The following is a 20,286-nucleotide window of genomic DNA, read 5'->3' as shown; positions in this document are numbered from 1 at the left end:
TGTCCAGCAGAGTGGCATCTCTGGGTGACATTGACAACATGGCTTCAGTGGGCGATGTCCCCTTTAGGCTTGTGGGCCATTGGCTGTCAGCCTAGAGGAAGAGAGAAGACAGTGTGTGGTGTCTCTGGGGTCTTCCTGAAATTGGGGGTGATGACAGAGAGGTAGCCTGAATCTGCAGGCCGAGGTAATTCGGGTATCACTGTTACTGTGATGGGCTTTTGTTCGTAGCCTGGGAAGCCTGGGCCCTTGGCTGGCGGAGCATTTGTGTACCCTGTTCCCTTGTCCCCTTGTAACCGTGGTGCTCCCGCAGGCCAGGCACAGAGCAAGGATCCTGAAGGCATCATATCCTGCATCCTCGCAGCTGCCCCCCAAGGCCGTGCTAGGACTGCTCCCTTTCTCCAGAGGAGGATGCTGTGGTGTCACCACCTAGGCTTCCCAGGGGGGCCAGGCACAGGGAGCAGACTGTCCAACACCTGGTACGCCCGGCTCTGCTCGCTTGCTGCTTGGAGACCCCGCTCCTGTGAGAGGGCCTGCCAAGCGCAGGGCCGGGGTCTGAGCACCTGATTTAGTCTAAGAGTTTTCTTTCTTAAGGTTTTTGAATTTCTTCTTCCTTTTGAAATAAACTTACTGTTTTTAAAGTAACAAACTTCTCGAGATCTGGTTCACATACAATCTACTTTACACACTGAGCACATACAAGTCCGTGGGGTTCAGTCTATCCAAGGTTGTCAACCATCATGATGACCAGTTTGAGACTCTTTTCCGAACCCCCAAAAGAAAACTGATACCCGTTAGCCTTCCCCACATCTGCTCATGCTCCCATTGCCGCCCTAGACACCCACTCAGGAGGGACTTTCTGTCCCTATAGATGTGCCTGTTCTGGAACTTTCATGTAGATGGAATGATATAATACGTGACCTTTTGTGTCTGCCTTCTGCCTACTTTCACTTAAAAACTCATGTTTTAAAGTTTCCTTTATGTCCTAAGCCTGTGTCAGCACATCCTTTAGGAACAAAGTGGATATCGCACTCTGACAAACGTATTCACCCGCTCATGGGCATTTGGGTTGTTTCTACTTTTGGGTTGTTATGAATAGGGCTGCTACGAGTGTGTGTGCATGCACACATACACACATCTATGTACATGCATCCACATACACACCTACATCAACAGACACGTACATCTACCACCTCTTTGCATACAACCTCAGGTTCAACCAGAAGTACAAAGAATAGGCATGCCTGGGTGGTTCAGTCAGTTAAGCATCTGCCTTTGGCTCAGGTCATGGTCCCAGGGTCCTGAGATCAAACCCCACATCTTCCTCCCTGCTCAGCGGGGAGTCTGCTCTTCCCCCTGCTTGTTTTCCCTCTCTCACTGTCTCTCTCTCCGAAATAAATTAAATATATATTTTTTAAAGTACAGAGAATAAAAAAGCTGCCTGAAATCCCTCATCTAGAGATAATAGCTGTCACCACTTGGTAAACATCCTGTCTGATGTCATTGAATCTCCAGCCTCAAAAAATGATCTCAACCTTCTCCTTGAGTTTAAGCCCAGTCTCCCCATCCCATGGTTCATGGATTATGCAGGAGCTGACACCATTCTGTCCACCCCATGCCACTCCCCAGGCCTTCCGTGGAAAGGTGCTGAGGGCTCCTTGGGCTGGTGCACTTTACATGGGAGAGTGGGCCTATCCTAGGGCCTGGAAAGAAGGTATATGTCTATGTACACAATCTTATAATTTTATTAAACAAGTGCTTGCATTTCATGTACACATAAATAAGACACCCAAGATCTTACGGATGGGGTGCATGAGCTCACAAATTGGAGAGACTTCCCGGCATGGAATGGGGGTAAATCCTGAGCAGCTCTACCAGCCCTCCCACTGCCCAGTCTGTTTCCGGCGGCGTGACCCCTGGAGGCCAATGCCTTGCTCTTTGCTCACACTCAGAATTCACACCAGTCCTGGGCCTTCAGCAACCTGCAAGGATGTGTGAACTGAGCCTGCAGACCAACTAACTCAAGCACCAAGCCAGGAGAGGGAGTCCGTAGAGCTCCGTAGAGCTTCCCAGGGCTCAGGGCGCAGCCCGGGTCCCCCATCTCACCCTGAGTACCCGCGCCTGGGGTCCACAGCCCCGTTCGCACGTGCTCCACAGGACATCTCGAGGCCCTGCCTTTGTCCCCAGAGCGCCCACGATCGGTGCGGAGCTGTCGCGCCCTCTGGTGTCGATCCCGGGGAGCGACGCCTTCTCTGAGCCGGCTCAGCGGTACCAACAGAACACCTGGAACCTTGTTACGTCCTGCTCCCCTCCGAGGGCCTCAAAGGGCTCCCCAGCAGGAGAGCCGGCCAGCCCGGGAGATGACAAGTCCGTCCAGCTCCGGATCTGCAGTTCTGCGGCCAGAGGAGCCATGCGCGGCAGCTGCGCGCTCCTCCCGGGAATGCCGTGCTCAGGAAGGGAAGGGGTGGGCGGCGCCGGGCTGGAAACGCGCCCTGGCGGGGCCAGGGTGAAGCGTGGCCCCCAGACCATCCCTGCGCACGCCGCACAGACACACAGACACACAGACACAGTACACACCGCACACACGCGCGCACACACACACACCCACCAGACACTCCCCCCGCAACATACACACAGACACACCGTACAGACACACCAGACAGCCCCCAACACACACACACACACACACACACACACACACACACACCCTACACACATAGACCACTACACACACACACACACACACACACACACACACACACACACACCATACCATACCCTGGGTCTGAAATGGACCCCCCAGACCTGCTGGAGCCCCCACCACCACGGTGGAGACGGACAGGCAGTGGGCAGAGAAGGCAGCCCAGGGAGAGTGTGCAGTGGGATGCCATGTGGGGAGGGGGGTTAGGGTCAAAGGTCTAAATATATGATTACAAAGGTACGACAAACAGAAAGCTGAAGGGATTTCAGAGAGAGGATGTTTTGGTGGTTTTAATGGTCCAGTTGAGGAGAGTGCAGGCAGATTATGTTAACGGAGACACAGGACAGAGGAGACCAGGGTAAAAGCAAATGGGCTACATGCTTGGTCTTGTAAAGGAGCCTGCAGTCATTGTTTGTGATTTTGATTTTGATAATAATATAAATGTGGGTTTAATAATTTTCATGAAAAAATAAATGGAACCACGAACAGAATTAAAAACAGGATGTCTACTTTCCAAATCACTGCAGAAGATAAAAGCAAGCAAAATAGGCTACAGAAAAAAAAAAAAACACATAAAAGAACAAAAAAGAAATTAAAGAGCTTTAAAAACACAAAGTCAAAATTCAGATGACGTTGGCCCAAGAATAAGCAATAATGATGGCAAATGTGAACAATCTAGTTTCCTTATTAAATTCCAAAATGTCTCCGATTAAATATATTTTAATGTAAAACTTGATTAACGCACCTAAATAAAAAAAAAATACACAGCAAGGGGAAGAATCCAGGTTTGGGCAAAGATCTCAAGCACAAATAAAAATAAAGTAGGATTGATATTGTTCGTACCAGGTAAAATGGAATTTACTAGGAAGTACAGGGCACGTGACATGGGAAGTCCTTAAGTGGCAGTTACACGTTGGTTCAAACACACTCCTGTTTCCGGGTGGGTCTCCTCCTTTTTCAGGCAGGAAGGAGGATCTTCCAAGTAAGGCATGGCCATGGGACTTGTTTTGGCCAATTAAATGTGAGTGTAAGTCTCCTACATCAGCTCCTGGTCCCTCTATTTGTGACCTCCCAGCACGCTGCTTCTGGACCCCCCAGGGGAGGAAATCTGCTCTGATTGGGAGATGCAACTGCTCAGCCATTGTAAGGAGTTGCTCTGGAGGGCTGCCCAGACCCACAGCAGACTTTGGACCGCCAAGAAATAGATCTTTATTTTAAGCCGCTGAAATTTGGGGGCTGGTTGTTACCACAGCATAACCTCACATATCCCAATACATACATTAATACTTAGTCTTTATGTTCTAAAGAAGTAACAACTATATCACTATTAAAACATAAGGATAAATAGAGAAAAAAATTACAGTGCATTTTTCCAACATCATTAGTCTTCAGTGAATTCATAGAAGGTCGGAAGATTTGAGCTTAGTAACATAAAAGGCAAAATGCATTAAATGCTTACAGAACTTTGAGCAGTGTGAACACATTCATCTAATTTTTTTAAAATTTATTTGACAGACAGAGATCACAAGTAGGCAGAGAGGCAGGCAGAGAGAGAGGAGGAAGCAGGCTCCCTGCCTAGCAGAGAACCCGATGCAGGGCTCTATCCCAGGACCCTGGGATCATGACCTGAGCCACCCAGGCGCCCCTATTCATCTTATTTTTAAAGTATTCATGAACTTTTACAAAAGTGATTACAAAATAGGAATGAATAATTTCATAAAGCAGAGAGTATATAAACACTGAGTCTAAGCTCAGTAAAACTAAAATTAATTGAGGAAAAATTAAATCCCACTTGGAATTATCAGGGGAAAAAAAAATAAAACTGAATTGGGGCACCTGGGTGGCTCAGCTGGTTAAGCCTCTCCCTGCCCGGGGAGGAATCTGCTTCTCCCTCTCCCTCTGCTATTCTTCCCCTGCTTTGTGCTCTCTCTCTCCTGCTCTCTCAAATAAATAAATAAATAAAATAAAATAAATCAAGTCAACAGATTATTGAGAAGATAAAATCAGAATGCCATATATCAAAATTTGGGGATATGAATACAGCCATACTCAGAAACAAAAATTAAATTACAAATTTGGAAAAGGTACAGGGAATTGTTAATAAAACCAATATAAATAACATTACTAAGTAAAAAATATACAAGCACAAATAGATCAGAAAATAGCAAAACAGAGGAATTAATTAAGAGCCTGTGTCCTGGTACCATAAAAAAGGGAAAAACATTACAGAAGTAGATAAACTTCTGCCCCTTGCAAATCTGAATGTACTTCGTTGGCCAACAGTTCTTGGCTCCCAGGCTGTTTCTGGAGAGGGCCACCCACACAGAAAGGTGTACATGAGGACCCAAACTCCCAGCTCTCTGAAGTGACTGACGAACAATGTGATGTCAGAATCAGGAAGAATCAGGAAGGATGGAGGTGCCTGAGAGAGAAACACCTCCCAGCCTCAGTCTATAAACTATCAGGCACCAGCAGGAGAGGGAGCGAGGAAGGGAGAGGGTAGGGTATTTCTCCCTGTTTTGGGGACATGTCCTATCCCACCATAGGACAACTCCTCCACCCAGCTCCAACTCAGGGACAGCTTCTCCTTTCCTCCCAGGGGAGGAACTGGCCACCCCCTGGCTCCTCGGGGGCACCTGTCCACACCTCTGCGATGGAGTAGTCCCTTCTTCCTTTGAACTGTTCGAGTCAAATTCCATTTCTGATGTGACGTTGACTGTGGCTCCCTTCCCACTTACATGGTCCCTAAGAGAGGGTCAGGCTCCTTAGTCTGCCCCTTTCCAGGCTCTGAGTCTCTCCGATTACCCTCAGAGCACCCCGGCTCCCATTCAGTCCCTTTCGGACCACCCCCTTGGGGTCATGGCTGTCACGTGAGGACCTACCACGTCTTGGATACATGGAGTAGGGGTGGTGGACTCCTGGAACCATGAGCCTGGCCGAGGACCTGGAGAGGCTGCCTCCCTAGAGCTCCCATCACCTCCATGGCAGGTGCAGTGATGGTATATCTCTGGAACCAATCCTCCCAGGTGGTCCTGGCTGTCGTGGCCGCCCTGCATGGGACAGAAGCTGCGGGTTCCCCAGGCAGCTTTGGAGGCGAGGTGCTTGTGGAGATGGGGGAGACCAAGACCCAGACAAGAGGATTGGAAACTCTTGGGTAATACCACCTGGGGAAATCTCTGAAGGTTTCAAAACTTGTCCTATTATTTATGGAATATTTGTCTATCCTTCCTGGCTTTTCAGCAGAAATTCCTGCCAGGATGACATGTCCTTGTCACTGCTGTGGAAGCAGCCATAGCATTTCAGGTTTGGATAGCCAAGGAGGACAGGCTGTCTAACAACATCCTCGCCCAGCAGACCGAGAAACTGCCTTCCAGCTGGTGGGGACAGAAGCTGACAACTGAGTTGTGCGTGCTATTTGTGGACTAATTCGTGGGTGAGGGCTACTTGGTAGGAAAACATGTGTACTTGGGCTTGGGGTTACCAGCATCCTAGATCCTGTCCAACCTTTAGCTGGAAGACTCCCTGAATCCCAGAATTCTCCCTGCTTGAGTCTTTGGGCTCAGGGGAGAGGTATGTACCTCGCCACCAGCAAAGCCCACAATGTACCTGTTGCCTTCTTGTTCTCCCTGCTACTGCAGCCCCCCTCTGGATCCTCTGACATGGGGTCGGCAGACAGCACAGCAAACCAAGGCACTGGTGAGGCCTGAGTACTGGAACCCCTCACCCTCATTGACACGTTCTGAGTTCTGAGCTGCAGAGGTGGGGTGAGACCGAGGAAGCCAGCCATGCCCTCGAATAGCAGCACCCCACTCCCCAGGCAGAGGTGGAAGTTGAGGGGGTGGTGGGAAGGTCCCTAACCTTCTGAAGCTGGAACCTATCTTAAAAACAGTTTTCTCACCTGGACAAGGTCACTGGGTTGTCCTGAGAGCCTGCAGCAGCAGAGAAGGAAAGATGGAGTTCAGAGGCCTGTTCAGATCAAAGGCTGGGTGCTCTGGTCTCCTTCCCCACATGCCAGTTTTCCAGGGCAACAACTCAGCCAGGTCTGCCGACCTGTGACGTCGGGGCCATGCTGTCCCAGTTCCCCTGAGCAGGGTTGTCATATATATCCCCAGCTGACATAACCAGCCCCAAAGGTTCTTTTCGTCCCTGCTCTCACCAAATAGGGGACAGAAGACAGATGGTAGGGGTCACTATGTCGAGGATGAGATGAGATGACCTTGGAGTTATTTGATTTTCTGGCAGGTTTCAGGCCAAGAGATTCTAAATATTCATGTCACAGTCAGGCTGCCCAGGGCAGAGGCATAACTGCTGGCAGCTTCACGACGAGACACACCACGACCACCGGCAAAGCAAGCGGACTGTGCAGACACAGAAGCTCACACCTCCTCGCTCTCTGAGGACTTCGGCCTCTGTCCCTGTTGACCATGACATTCACTCTGAGATCAAATGACCCACCTTTTGCGTTTGTGCGCGAACGTTCACACGGTAACCTGGCCAATTCTGCAACCTACACAGAAACCCGAATCTCTCCAAACAGGAGGGAAGTTTCCAGTTCTTTCCCTCCTCTCCTAACAGAGAGAAGATGGAGTAGAATTAGAGGACCCTCGGTCAGCTAAATTCCATCTTAGTTTAATTCACAGCTTCTGACTTCTCAGCTGTGAAGAGCTCTGAGCAGAGCCTCCCGACCTGGCCAAACTGGTCAGAATCACCAGAGACAAAATGTATGTGGCGAGTGCTATCCCCCCCACCCTGGGGGCTCAGATTCAGTCAATCAGGGACTGGTAGGGGAAGGAGTCTTTACTTTTAACAAGATCCCCAGGATCTTTTTTTTTTTTTAAGATTTTAGTTATTTATTTGAGAGAGAGGGAGGAGAGAGAGAGCATGAGTGGATAGGGGAAGAGGGAGAGGGAGAAGAAGCAGGCTCCCCACTGAGCAGGGAACCCAACATGGGGCTTGATCCCAGGACCCTGGGATCATGACCTGAGCTGAAGGCAGACATTTAACCTACCGAGGAGCCACCCAGCCTCCCCAAGATCCCCAGGGCATTCTGATACAAACAAATCCAGAACTGGGAGGCTGGTTGAACCCACAGCGGGACGGAAGAAAGGCAAAAGCCTTCTCTTCACACTCCCTCTCTTCCTCACTCTAATATCTTAAAAAACAAATGCGGTAAGTAAATAAAGACAGTTTTCAAGATGTTCATGTAATGACTTTTTTTTTTTTTTACATTTTTCCACTAGTTAAGACAAAAACATTACAATGATTGACTTCTTTCATTTAGTTACATAAATAAAATTTTTATAAATATCTCTTTATAAACAATATAAATAGCTTTACAACATAAATACATTTATGCATGACATGAATTTACAAACAGCAACGTTTTACAGCTGGTTTTGTCAGTCTCTTCAAAACTGCCCCTTGTCATCACGATCGTGCAGGTGTGTGTGTTGCATGTATATAATATATATATATAATATATAACTTTTTATTTTTCATTTTCAAAAAACAGACAAACAATAAAATCATACCCCCCTTCCCAAATAATAATAAAACAGCTGGTGTTGTGTATTCCCAGTACCAGGAAAAAAAAAAAAAAAAGAAAAGAAAGAAAGAAAGAAATGTAAAAGCCACATTATGTCGGAGGGGTTTCCAGATGGCTGATGACCAAGAATGACCTCAGCAAAACGGAGCAAGTTCCCGATCCTGAAACACAGAGGGGATATGGGACACTTAGCTGAGAAAGCCCAACCTGCAGGACAGTCCCTTTTCCATGGCAGTGGGAAGCAGCGTCCCACCTGGACTGACTTGGGGGGGTGGAGGGAAGGGGCCCCCCTCTGGCCCTCCCCTCACCTCCTGCTGTGTCTTTGGCTCTTCCTGCCCCAGCACAGGTGGACGGAGGATGTCTTCCAGCCCTCCTCCCCCTCAGTGTCCCTGCAGGCCTGGCCCATGGCACTGGGTGAGGCACAGGAAGGGGAGGAGAGTAACAATGCTCTCGTCCCTTTTTTTTTTTTGCTTTGACACAACCCTCCTCAGGGGGCTTTCTGTGTCTGTGTGACAGCAGAGGAAAGGGGAAGACAAACATCTGAGGAGTTGGGAGTTCTGGGCTCGAATCCCAACTCTGACATGAACTTCCTGGATGGCCCAGGATAGCTTTGAGTATCGCTTTCCTCACCCATAAAATGGGATAATAGCCACCTCCCAGGGCCGGCTTTAAGATTCAACAGGGGGCCACACTTTGGGCATTGGCCGAGTGTCTGGGTCACAGCTGCCCCTCATTAAATTGCACTTCCTTCTCCAGCTCTCTGCGCCTCACAAAGGGTCCCCATTGGGCGCAGAGGAAATGGAGTCTCACGCCAGCCCTGGGACAAAGAATGGTCATACTGGGTTCGCTGGGTTGAGAGTTGAGTCCTTTGTTGAGGGTTCTACCAGGTCTCTGCTAATAGGCGTGTGGGTGCTGTGTGGCCCGAGGAAGGAGTCCCCCTGAGACGGTGCCCTCCCAGAGGACAGCACACACAGAGGGACCCTGGGTCTTGGTGAACTGTCCCTCACCTCCCGTCTCTGGTTGTCTCATGTGTTTAAACAGATGACAGATATCTGTGATGTCCCTGGGGCTCCTGGGCAAGGTGTTCATTCAGGCATCGGCCACACTCCATCTCTGTCATTAGAATTTTATAATCAAGACTATAACCATCAGCGACAGTCATTATGGTGGCTGCTTAGAGTCAAAGTCAACTCCTGAGTGAAGAAGTGGCCATAGCCTGGGACGAGTTTTCATTGATGTGAAAAATCTAAGCTGTCTCTCTCTTTGAAGCTGAGACAGTAGGCTGCCCTGGTCACCTCCGCTAGGAGGCTGCTGGTGGCAGGAAGGATGCTGTCTTTTTGTGACAGCTGTGGCATGAGGCTGGGGCTGGGAAGGTTAAGGTGAGAAAGGTGGCTGTTCAGCTAAAGGACAGAACTTCTGGGGGGTTGACAAATCTCCCTTGTCAAAGGGGCTGAGACGTCCTAGCAAACTGCCTCCTCCCCAGCTCCTCACCACCCGCTGGACCACACTTGGCACCCCGAGACGGCCACGCCCAAAGCCAAGGACCCTACTGGAATGTGCCTGCCAGACACTTTCCAGGCCCCCTTCCTCATCTTGTCTCCCGCTAACCTGTTGAGTAACATTTGTTTAGATTCTAAAGCTTGAGGTTGGTGCTTAGATCGCAGAGTAAACTGAAATTATGAGGCCCTGTGGCTCCATCACTTCATTGTTTAGACAGGGTAGAGGAGAGCAAAGCCATGACAACGGACGCCACTACAGGCCAGAATCACCTCTTCCTGGGCAGGGGCGAGTCAAGATCTCGGATAAATGAAGCCCCTGCAGAAATGGGGGGGAGGGGCACACAGTCAAGTCTGGCTGTATGGATGAGAAACCCTGCTAAAGCCCAAAGTGGATGGGAGAGGGGTGCCCCTAAGCTGGGGGGAGGGGCATGTTTCTCTGGTCATTGACAAACATTTTTCGGAGCCTCTTTGGGGGTGGCATGTGTTCCAGATCACCTTAGGCTAGCACTTGGCCCTGAAGTTGCTCATGAGTTCATTTGGGGGAGCTAAGTAGGTTTCCAAGCAACTACGGCTTAGGTGGAAAAGGGTTCTGTGTTGTCAAAAAGGCTGGAGAGCTTCAAAGAGGGGTGCTCTCTTTGCCCTCTGGGGGAAGACAGTGTGGATACTGACAAGGCCTTTTGGGTAAGAGAGCCGCCTCCCCGTGGTCTCCGAGGGGGACAGACAGCTGTGCAATCCAGATTGGTAGCAGCCAGGCCGCTGGAAAAGGCTGGAGACCAAAAAGAGTCAGATCCTAAAGCACCTGAATGTCAACTTCAGAGGTGGGCTCTGTTTCTGGGTAAGAACTGATGGCCAGCAGGATGGGACAGGAGGGGGGAGGCGGGGAGGACCTTTGCAACTCTGCCAGGAGGCAGCACCCGGCAGGGGCTGAAGGGAGCACAGGGGTTTCCAGCCCCGGTAGAGGGTGAGGAGGCCACACCAGAAACTGGGGTCCCAAGCATGGTGGAGGCAGGGAGACAGTGAGGAGCTCAGTTTGGGACATGTTTAGGTCCAGGTTGGGGGGGGGTGGTTTATTTTAGTCTTTTTCCCTGCCCTGAAATAATGCCATAAACACTGATTTTCCATGCGGAAATCTCTCAGGCAGCAAGCAGCATCAGCACCCTGGACAGACCGGTCTGCTCGCAGCCAGGGCTTAGAGATGGAAGAAGAGTCAGAAAGCCCTGAGGCAGAAGGGGATCCTGGTGATGCGGACAGAGGGCTATTCTCTCTATTGTGAAGGGGTGAGTATTTCTCCAGATATGCCCAAGTTCAACTGGGGAAGCAGTCCTGACCTGCAGGCTGTCTGATGCCTGGGCACCAGGATACCAGAGGCTGGTAGATAAACTTACCCTCTGCTTGTGTGTATGCCCTCCCTTTTCTGCTCCCATAAACCCACCATCTCCCCTTGATACCCTCAAATGGCCAATGGAGACCAGTTCTGCTGGTTGGCTTATGGTTTGGAGGTGGACATGACCCCACCAAGGTGTCTCTGCTTCTCTAAAGGAACTAAGGTGGGTTCATCCGTGTTGGGCCATTTCTGACCTTCCCAAAGACCGCTTTATCCCTCGCTTCCTTCATCTGTAAAATGGGATGGTAAATGGGGTTGGGGGCAAATGCCTCGCACACACACTCGTTCTCGTACCGGGATCGCCTGGCTCTTCTCCAAAGGTCGATTGGGAGGCGGAACGATCCCAACGCCAGGGCATCAGAGAGGAACTGGCCTGCGGGCGGGGGTTCAGGCTAGGTTCTGGGGGACGCCGCGGGGGAGCTAGGTGTGCACAAGCTCCCGGAGGCCAGGGTTGGTGGTACTCACCGCCGCCAGGGGTCGCCGCACTAACATCCTAAGCCGCTCATGGAGCCGATCCGGTCCAGCTTGAGGCCGAAGCAGCCTTTGGACAAGCCCTTCTTGTTGCCTCCTTTGTATTTGCGCGCGTTGGGGTGCTCATGCAGAAGGCGGGCCCACGCCGCCCGCGACTTGGTGTCCACGCGCAGGTCGCGGAGCAGTCGCGACCGGTCGCCCTTGAGGTTGGCGCCGCCGCCCCCGGGAGTTTTGTCCCCCTTCTTCTGACTGCCTCCCGCAGCCTGGGGCTCGGCCAGCTCCTCCCCCGGCGGAGTTCGCGGGACCTGTCCGAGGGAAAGGGCGGGCAGGTGAAGGGACGCCCGGCGGCAGCGCGAGGTACTTTGCGGGACCCCTGATGCTCCAGCCCGAAGCACCCGCCAGCGCGTTTTGTCCCTTCGGAGCCCTGAGCGCGCCCCCAGAACTTCCGGACAGCTCGGCGCGGCATCCACCTGCCACGCAGCCGCCGTTGTACGCTCCTTCGGGGAGCCCCTTGCCCTCCCCTCTTTGGTCCCTGCCGGACTGGCCACACTGGGGCAGGAGCTGCGCATCTGTCGACATTCCCGAGACTGGGGACGTAGACCCCCCAAGTTGGTTTGGAGGGCTCCCCGGCTCTCACCCTCGCACAGCTCAGAGAAGAGGGCCATCTTCCCGCCCTCTGCTCCGTCTTGTGCGCCGCGTCCTCCTATGCCCCCGGCCCTCCCATGTCCCCTCACAGTCCCGATGTCCGTGCAACAGCACCCACCTTCGGCGGTGCCCCGGGCTTGGCTTCAGAGGGCCGGAGAGAGAGTAGCGTGAGCAGCAGGGCGCAGGCCAGCAGCTGGGAGAGGTGCATGGTGCTGGTGGGGTCGAGGGGCGCAGACCCGCGGCAGCGAGGGCGCACCGGGGACCGCGGGCAGGCAGGCAGGCGAGCGCGGAGCAGGCTAGCCCGGCTGCGGTGTGGGCGCGAGTCCCAGTGTTGCGCGGCGCCGGCTGGGTGCGCTCTGAGCCCGCGGCTCCGCTCGCGCCTTTATAATCCAACCTGCCGCTGATGTCATCCTCCCGCCCACCCCGCCGCCCGGGCCAATGGCACGCGCGCCGAGGGCCCAGAGGGGGCCGCGGGGGCTCCCCCACTGCCCCCACCTACATTCCACCCCCGAGGGATCCCGCGGGTCCGCCAGCTCTCTCCCGCCGCACTCGAGGCTGCAAGGCGGCGCGCACAGGGAACTCCATTTGCAGCGAGCGCATGCCAGGCATGGCAAGCGTTGGTGCTCCCGGTGCCCTGGACACACGCTTGGACCTCAACGCATGCCCTCTCCCTAGAAGAGATCAGTTTCCCTTTTTGCAGGTGCAAAGACAGGCTCCGAGGAACTAAGTCACTTGCCCAAAGCCACACAGCCGGAAAGTTGGCCCAGCCGGAAATCCACGCAGATCTGTCTTGTTGCCAAACTCTTCCCTGGGTACCAGACAGGCACAGGCCTGGTACTGTGGCTCCACCTTTCACCTACTCGGAAGTTCAGATCGCACCAACGTCTTTAAGTTAGGAAGGCAGAGGATGGGGCGGAGGTCTGGGCGGGAGGCTCAGGAAGAGCGAGGTTTGCCCGGGGGCCGCAGGGGGGAGCGCAAGTCCTACACCGGAGAGTGCAAGCTTTTCGCCTGTGTCGGAGAGTGACTCGCGAACGAGATGGGCTAAGAGGGCAGGCGCAAGATACTGGTGCTGGGGCGTGTGTGCGGTAGCATTCTGTCCTGTTCTGGGGCTGTAAGTTCGCGTTCAGCCTGGGTCCGCCGCCCAGAACCGCCCAAGGTCTGACCAGGCAGATGGCTTCCGTGTGCACTCAGGGGTGCGCGCCAGGGCCTGTCTGCACCTATACGAGGAACCGCAGCGTGAGCAGGGAGCAGGTTCGCTGCCATGTCCTATGCACCTGCACGGGCTGGGGAGGGAGCTTCACCCAGCCTGGAACCCAGTATGGCTTCTGAAAACTGTGACAGGCGGTTGCCTTCATTTTTTTTCAGGCTTATATAGGTCGGTGTCAAAGCTGTCAGGACAAAGTCACCTATACCAGCTGCTCACAACCCCCTCTCCTGGGGCAGGGTGTCTTGGTGCCTTGGGCTCAGAGGAGTCCTTTGAGGATGGGCCGTGGGGGCAGAGAGCCAGGAGCCTCAAGAATTAAGTGGGGTGCAGAAATGTATGATTCCATTGCCCCCTCAGCAGGACTCTGCTGGAGAACACACAACAGGGGCCTGGAGGTGGTCCCGAAGCTCGAGGACCAGAGCCAGAGGCAGGTGTCTGGAAGAGGAAGCTCTGTCCCAGGTGAAGGGCAGTGGTCTTCAAGAAGGGCAGGGGGAATCAGGTGCCACGTGGGTACTTCCCACAGCCGGCCTGGGCCTAGATGCAGGAAGCATTGGCACAACTGTCCTTTCAGGCTCTCTCCTTCCCATCTGGCACTGCAGACCCACGGAGTCCAAGGTCCCTTTGAGTTGGAAATAACCTGCACCCAAGGTCTGAGTTTGGAAGAGGATTCAGACATTGATAGGGCATCCTTTGGGAATCCTGGTGAGTTGATTCCCACGGAGTCCAAGGTCCCTTTGAGTTGGAAATAACCTGCACCCAAGGTCTGAGTTTGGAAGAGGATTCAGACATTGATAGGGCATCCTTTGGGAATCCTGGTGAGTTGATTCCCACTTCCATGCAACCCCCCCCCCCCACCATTGCTGCTCCATGATAACACCCATAGAGTGGCACTGGTCTTTCATTTGAGGAGCAAGAAGGGGGAAAGAGAGAGGGATTTCTGGGTGGGCGATGGAGGTCTTCTCTCCTCTATGCCTACTGATCAGAGGAGAATATTACCAATCTGGAACTTCTCTGGATTTGCTTTATTTACACATTTTTAAAGAGCTGGGCAGAATTGACTAGGACCAGGCATGGGGCTCATTTCCAGGGGACAACAGCTACCTCTGAAACCTCTTATTAAGGACAGGTTGGAAGCTTCTGGTGCGCAATGGTTACCTCCTTCTGTCTCAATATCTGTAGGCTGGTTCTTCTTGTCTTTTGTATGTCTTGGATGTACTTGGTGACAGCTGTACTAAGTCTCCCCTTTCTTTGAGCTTTGAGACTAAATTAAATAAACCAACCTCACCCAACCCCGCCCCGTGTGGGCAGACTCTCAGACTCTACTTCCCTTCTTAGGAAGCAGGATCTTCTGGTGAGCTCCCAGCACTGACCACTGGGCTATGGTCATTTGCTGCAGACCAGATCCTGGGATGGTCACCTTGTGGAGTGAGGCTTCCCTGGGGCAGGCCAGGGAGCCGCTGCTGCTTAGCTGGGGCCTGGAAGGTGGGATGGATAGCAGTTCCAGGACTAGGCTAGAGGAACCTTCAGGAAAGGAGGTAGTCAGCGGGTCATTCCCTTGGGTTCCTCCCACAGTGAAATGCAGAGGAAGCTCCCTCCTTCCTGGGTCAAGAATGGGGACTCAGTGGGGTGCCTGGGTGGATCAGTGGTTTAAGCCTCTACCTTGGGCTCAGGTCATGATCTCAGGATCCTGGGATCGAGCCCCACATCGGGCTCTCTGCTCAACGGGGAGCCTGCTTCCCCCCTCTCTCTGCCTGCCTCTCTGCCTACTTGTGATCTCTCTCTGTCTATCAAATAAATAAATAAAAATCTTTAAAAAAAAAAAAAGAATGGGGACTCAGGTTCCTCCTTTCTGCTTTTCCCTCCTAAGGTCTACTTTTTCTGCTCTGGCCCCGGGGAGCCAGGCCTGGGAAAGCTGGACCCACTGAGCAGCGGAACAGGAGCTCTTGGCGGCCTTTTATTGAATGCTCAGTGTGAAAACCCCTCCTGATGGCGAGAGAGAAAAGGCCACTCAGAGGTCTGGCAGTTCTGTAGGGAATCCTGTCGCGTATCACTTATCCACCCACTGATTCCCCAGGTATCCGCTGAGCACCGGGGAAGCCTGCGGGGTCCCATCCCCACAGAGAAGGACCCCTGGAAACAGTCACTAGCTTTATAGGCAGAAAAGGACATGGTGGGGAGGGAGGGCAGCATCCCCTCCCCCCCAACTTGGGCTAGCAGGGAGGGCTTCCTGGAAAGAAAAAGTCTGCGCTAAATGAAGAAAGGACCTGGCAGGCAGGAGGAGAAGGCCTTGGCTCCCTGTGGGCTAACTGTGGAGCACACCCAGGCTTAGTGGGGTGCAGTATAGGAAAAACAAACAAGGAGCGGCCTCCCCAAAGGGTGAGTCCTTGAAACGGAAGGAAGTGGGAGGGGAGCCCCTAGGTGTTGCAGAGCCCTGCCTACTTAACCTCTGGGAAAGTGGGGGCTTCAGATCCAGAGGAAGCAGGCTTGGGACCCTGGCAAGTCAGCAGAGGTAGGTTTTTGAGGCATTCGTGATAAAGAGGGGGAAGGGCTTGTCTGGCAAGGGTGAGAGCCTATTGTGCTCTGGAGGGTGGGGAGGAAAAGCAAGTTTGGGGGCGGAGGCAGGCATGAAAGATGAGGCGGAGCGAGAGTGGTCAGTTGGTGGGGGTGGACAGAGAGGGAACAGGAACTGGGGAAAATCAGAGTCAGGCTGAAGTGTGCCAAACACTAAGCATCTGAGAGTCACGCTGCTGGGACCCTCTTCTCCCTCCTGGACCTCTGAAAGGTGGGGACATGGAGACAAAAGACTCCCATTTCCCTTTTTCTCCTCCATGAAGGCGAGGGCACTTCCTTGGGACAGCTGGTGTCTGCTTGGCTAGCAAGACCCTTTGGAACATGAAGAGGGCCTTGATCAGTATTCCCCGGGTGATAAAGGTGTGCAGAAGGGCTTCTCTGAGGCTGGGGACGGGGTAGTTAAGACGAGATTGCCCAGCTCTCCACCCAAGAGGTGGGAACCCGCTCTCTGTGGAACAGCGCCCCCTCCCGGCACTGGGGCAAAGGGGGAGGCTTCTCAGGCTCACAGAGGAAGGGAGGAATCCTCAGCAGCCCATCTGTTTTCTCTGCGATTATTTCATCCCAGGGGCCTCCTTCCAGCTGCATAACTTCCCAGAGAGGACACTGAACAGGCGGTGAGCAGATCTTACTGAGGCCGGGCAGGGAAACTTCAGCGGGACCTTGGCCAGGTCCCATCACTGCTCTGGGCCTTCAGTTTCACCACCTGTAATTGTGAAGAATTTGTGCTTGCCTCCTGGATGGGGTGGCGGGGAGGGGGTGGGGAGGGCAGAGTGAATCCGGAGGCCTGACAAGAGGCTTCCAACCCCTAGACAAAGGCGGGACGAGCAGCTGGGGCAGCAGAGGAATCTGAATGTCACGGCACAAACACTCCCCCCGGGGAAGGGCACTCCCCCCGGGGAAGGGGGGAGACCCTGAGCCTCTGAGACTCCCCCAGGACTGCTTGGTGGTGGAGACCCACAGTGGACATAGAGACCAAAGCTTGGCCGGGTCTATTTGGGCTTGGTGCCTCCTCTAGGAGTCCTCCACCTACAGGGCCTGGCCTTAAGACAGGAGCTAGAGGCCAAGGAAGCGTTATCCATCCGTCCTTGGCCAGAAATTCCAGGAAAGCTTAACCTAATGGTGCCATGAGGTCTTTGTCTGACCCCAGGACACCCCCACCTGATGAGCCAGCTGCCCTCCTTCTTCTTTCCCAGGGGCTCTGCCAGCACCTGCTCCAGATGGCCTCCAACCCTGCTGTCCTACGCAAACCTATGACGTCAGAGTTTATCCCTCCTTTTATTTATTTATTTTTTTTCTTTTCCAAAAGTAAAAGACAGGGTTGATGGAGAGCCACAATAGATAGGCTCAGTTCCCTGGGGGGAACAACTGCTCCCCATGTGGGTTTGAACAGGCAGGCAAGGGAGCAGAGGCTAAAGCCTAATTCCTGAGAAAGTGAGCAGGGAGTTTATGGCAAGGGCCCTTCTGAGCCAAAGATGGTTCGGTATCCTAGGTGTTAAATTGGTACCTGTTGTCTCGGAGAAGCCAGCCCCCACAGAATGCTCTTAGTCACACCCAATGGCGACCGTCCCGGGTCGGGGTACTGACACAGTGTTATCATAAATGTTGGTGGCCAGGAGCATCGTGGAAAGCCTCATCAGACCCACTCTGCTGCCTGACTGGTCCTGGATGAGCTGTTTCCAAGCCTTCTCAGACTTCCCAATACCCTTTGCTAAATCCCTCTTCTACTTTACTCAGCCAATCTGTTTCTGTTGCTTTCAGGTAAGCTCCCTGAATGATCCCCAGGGCAACCCATGCCCTTGGTGCCCACTGCTCGACCCCAACACTTCATTCCTGGAATAACCATCTGCCAGAGCCCCATAACTCCCCCAGTCAGCCCCTCATGGGAGGGTGAGGTTGTCTGGGGGTCTTGGTCATGCACCTTCAGAGATAGATAGAAGGACAAAGGGGACAACGTGTAGAGAAGCACAATTAGGAGGGACTAGAGTAGTTCCTCTATGGAAATAGTGGAGGGGGTCATCAGGACAATGTTTAATGACTGGGTCAAGGCCGACTGCGCAGGGCATGTTGTCTTAGAAAATCATGCTGTGAAGTATTTTGTGGGATGATTAAAACTATCACCCTGATTCTATAGAATCAGACAGCTCCTGATCTTAGCTCACAGCCTGGTGGGGGAGTGTTCCCTTCAGCAAAATGAATGTGACATATGCTCATATGTATTACTAAATGAAGCAAATATTTCTAACTTCAGCACCTTCTTACCCCATTAAATCCAAATGTGTTTCTCAGGCAGAATAGGTTTCACGGAGCAAAGAGAAACACAGCGTGGTGAGTGATGTGTTACGAGCAAATCCGGAAAGCGGGCAGCAAGTGGGCCAGAAGTGGAGGGTGGAAGGGCTGGGAGACAGGGTTTCAGAGAAGAGTGTCCAGATCGAGCCCAGGCAGTGGGGTCTGACCCCTTCCTTCTCCCCTCGGAGAGAACTTGAACTCAGAGGGATCGAGCACCATGCTCTGGACATCCTGGCCGCATAGCTCCAGGTGCTAGGCCCTGCATGGGTCTTGGCCATGCCCCCTTCTGCTTGTCCCCTTAAGTTTCCATCTCTCGAGGACTGGCTCAGCAGCACAGTGGTCAGACTAGGGTGGCATGGCTGAGATGGCTCCCCGAGAACCTTTTGGAAGTGAGCCTCATGGAGAAGGATATGTGACCATCAGGACTGGTTTCTGAGGCCTGCGGAGGCAGGAGAGCCTCCAAGGCAGGCTTGTTTCTGGCAGAAGAGCCTGGCAGGCTCGGAAACAATGTGGGATGGCCTGGGAATCTTCTGGTGTGATGATCCTGCTGAGTGCCGGGGCTCTCCCTGGGCCTGTTGGTTCCCGTAGACTTCTCCTCTGGATCAACACAGTCAACAGGGGCCCACCCAGCCACAGAGTCTCACACCCTTCATGCCACCATGAGCCTGTCACTGTCACAGTCTTAATGCTATCCTCTGTCCGCTTCTTGAGGAACTCCTATGTCCACCTCAGTAGTTCCAGTTTCTTGCATACTGCCTGCCCCACAGTAGGTGCTTAATAAATGCACAGGGATTTAAGGCCAGCAGCACTGGGCTAGGCCTTGCGGGGGAGGGAGGGCAGATAGCAGTCAGCCCACTGGCTCTGTGACCTGCCCGCCGCCATGCACCGGGCTCAACAGGCGGCTCAGGTCTCCAGAGTGAGCTGGCTGGCCTCCAGTGAGTCATGGGGCTCGGGCTTGGGAGCAAGCGCCCCTGCTTCCCGCGAGAACATCTGCTGAGACGAACAGCTGTCTCCACCCTGTGCCGAGTGGGCTCCCGTGGGAATGTGTGCTGTTTGGCAGAGAAACGGACACAGCTCTTCTCCCCTTCGTGGCTGTTTTCTAGATGGGGGAGGGTGCTCACAGTTCTGGGGCCTTTGTCACATCTGTCAGCGGCCGTTTCTTTGGAACCACACCGTCCCCTCTTCCCATTCGTTTCTTCTTCAATTTCTGGGAGGTCTGGAAAGGAGCGGGCCAGATGGGTTGGGAACGTTGTGGTCACGGGTCTGGGAGATGGGGAGCTCTATAGTGTCAGGAAACCAGGCCTCTCAGGTGGCCAGCGTGTGTCAGGTGGTGTGAGGCAGGAGCTGGCTGGGATAGGTTTGAACAGTGCCAGGGGTGACACAAGGAGAGGGGTGTTCTTCCACTTTTCAGCTGTCCCCAAGAGAAAGGCCACAGGGACCCCCCTTGGATTCCCAGCAGCAGGAGGCCAGGCACCCAGGGGTCCCTCGTGGACAAGACTGAATGTGTGAATCACCTCTCCTGCAGCTGAGAAACCTTCCCTCACACCCCCTGGGCAGACAGAGCATTCATTTTTACCTCCAGGTGGGGATCATCACAACTGACGGACTCCCCTCCCCCAGCATTTCCTCAGGCTGCCACACACCTGGGAGGCAGTGAGGGGCTCAGGGTCACTGCTGAGTCTGGAACCCAGACAGAAACAAGACAGTGGCTCAGACATGGGCGGGGCCTGGAGTCTAGGGGGTCTGCCTGGTCCCCATGCCTGAGTAGTTCCCAGAGTAAGGCGAGGCTGGGACACAGGCCGGGGCTGGGGTGGCAGAGCCCCGTCCAGCCCCCAGACTTCTGCTGAGCTCACACAATTCCTTGTTGTGTGTGGAACCGCAGAGTGGGAGTCGGGACGGCTCGATGTCTCTTGGAGGCATAGGGCAGAGGCAGGAGGCTGGGAAAGGAGCTGCCCCTGGCAGTTATCTGACCCCAGGAGGACT

The 20,286-nt window shown here is 53.4% G+C and overlaps 1 protein-coding gene across 1 annotated transcript; it reads right to left on the bottom strand.

Moving 5' to 3' along the window:
* Positions 1-7,974: 7,974 nt before the first annotated feature.
* Positions 7,975-12,651, bottom strand: NPPC (natriuretic peptide C). Its single transcript, XM_082690674.1, has 3 exons — positions 12,361-12,651; positions 11,592-11,902; positions 7,975-8,404 (listed from the first exon to the last, which is right to left on the bottom strand). Exons 1-2 carry the CDS (start codon positions 12,448-12,450, stop codon positions 11,612-11,614), a joined length of 381 nt encoding a protein of 126 aa, XP_082546800.1. The 5' UTR covers positions 12,451-12,651; the 3' UTR covers positions 7,975-8,404; positions 11,592-11,611.
* Positions 12,652-20,286: the final 7,635 nt, after the last annotated feature.

The sequence above is a fragment of the Mustela nivalis genome, assembly GCF_964662115.1.
Source record: "Mustela nivalis genome assembly, chromosome: 11".
NCBI classification, from domain to species: domain Eukaryota; kingdom Metazoa; phylum Chordata; class Mammalia; order Carnivora; family Mustelidae; genus Mustela; species Mustela nivalis.
Note: the sequence above shows the minus strand (reverse complement) of the source record. Positions and strands in the feature narration are given on the sequence as shown.

Excerpts from the sequence above, each read along its gene's own strand:
- NPPC (XM_082690674.1), bottom strand. The coding sequence starts at position 12,450 with ATGCACCTCTCCCAGCTGCTGGCCTGCGCCCTGCTGCTCACGCTACTC. Across the intron at positions 11,903-12,360 it reads AGCCCGGGGCACCGCCGAAG|GTCCCGCGAACTCCGCCGGG; the intron begins GTGGGTGCTGTT and ends TCCCTCGGACAG.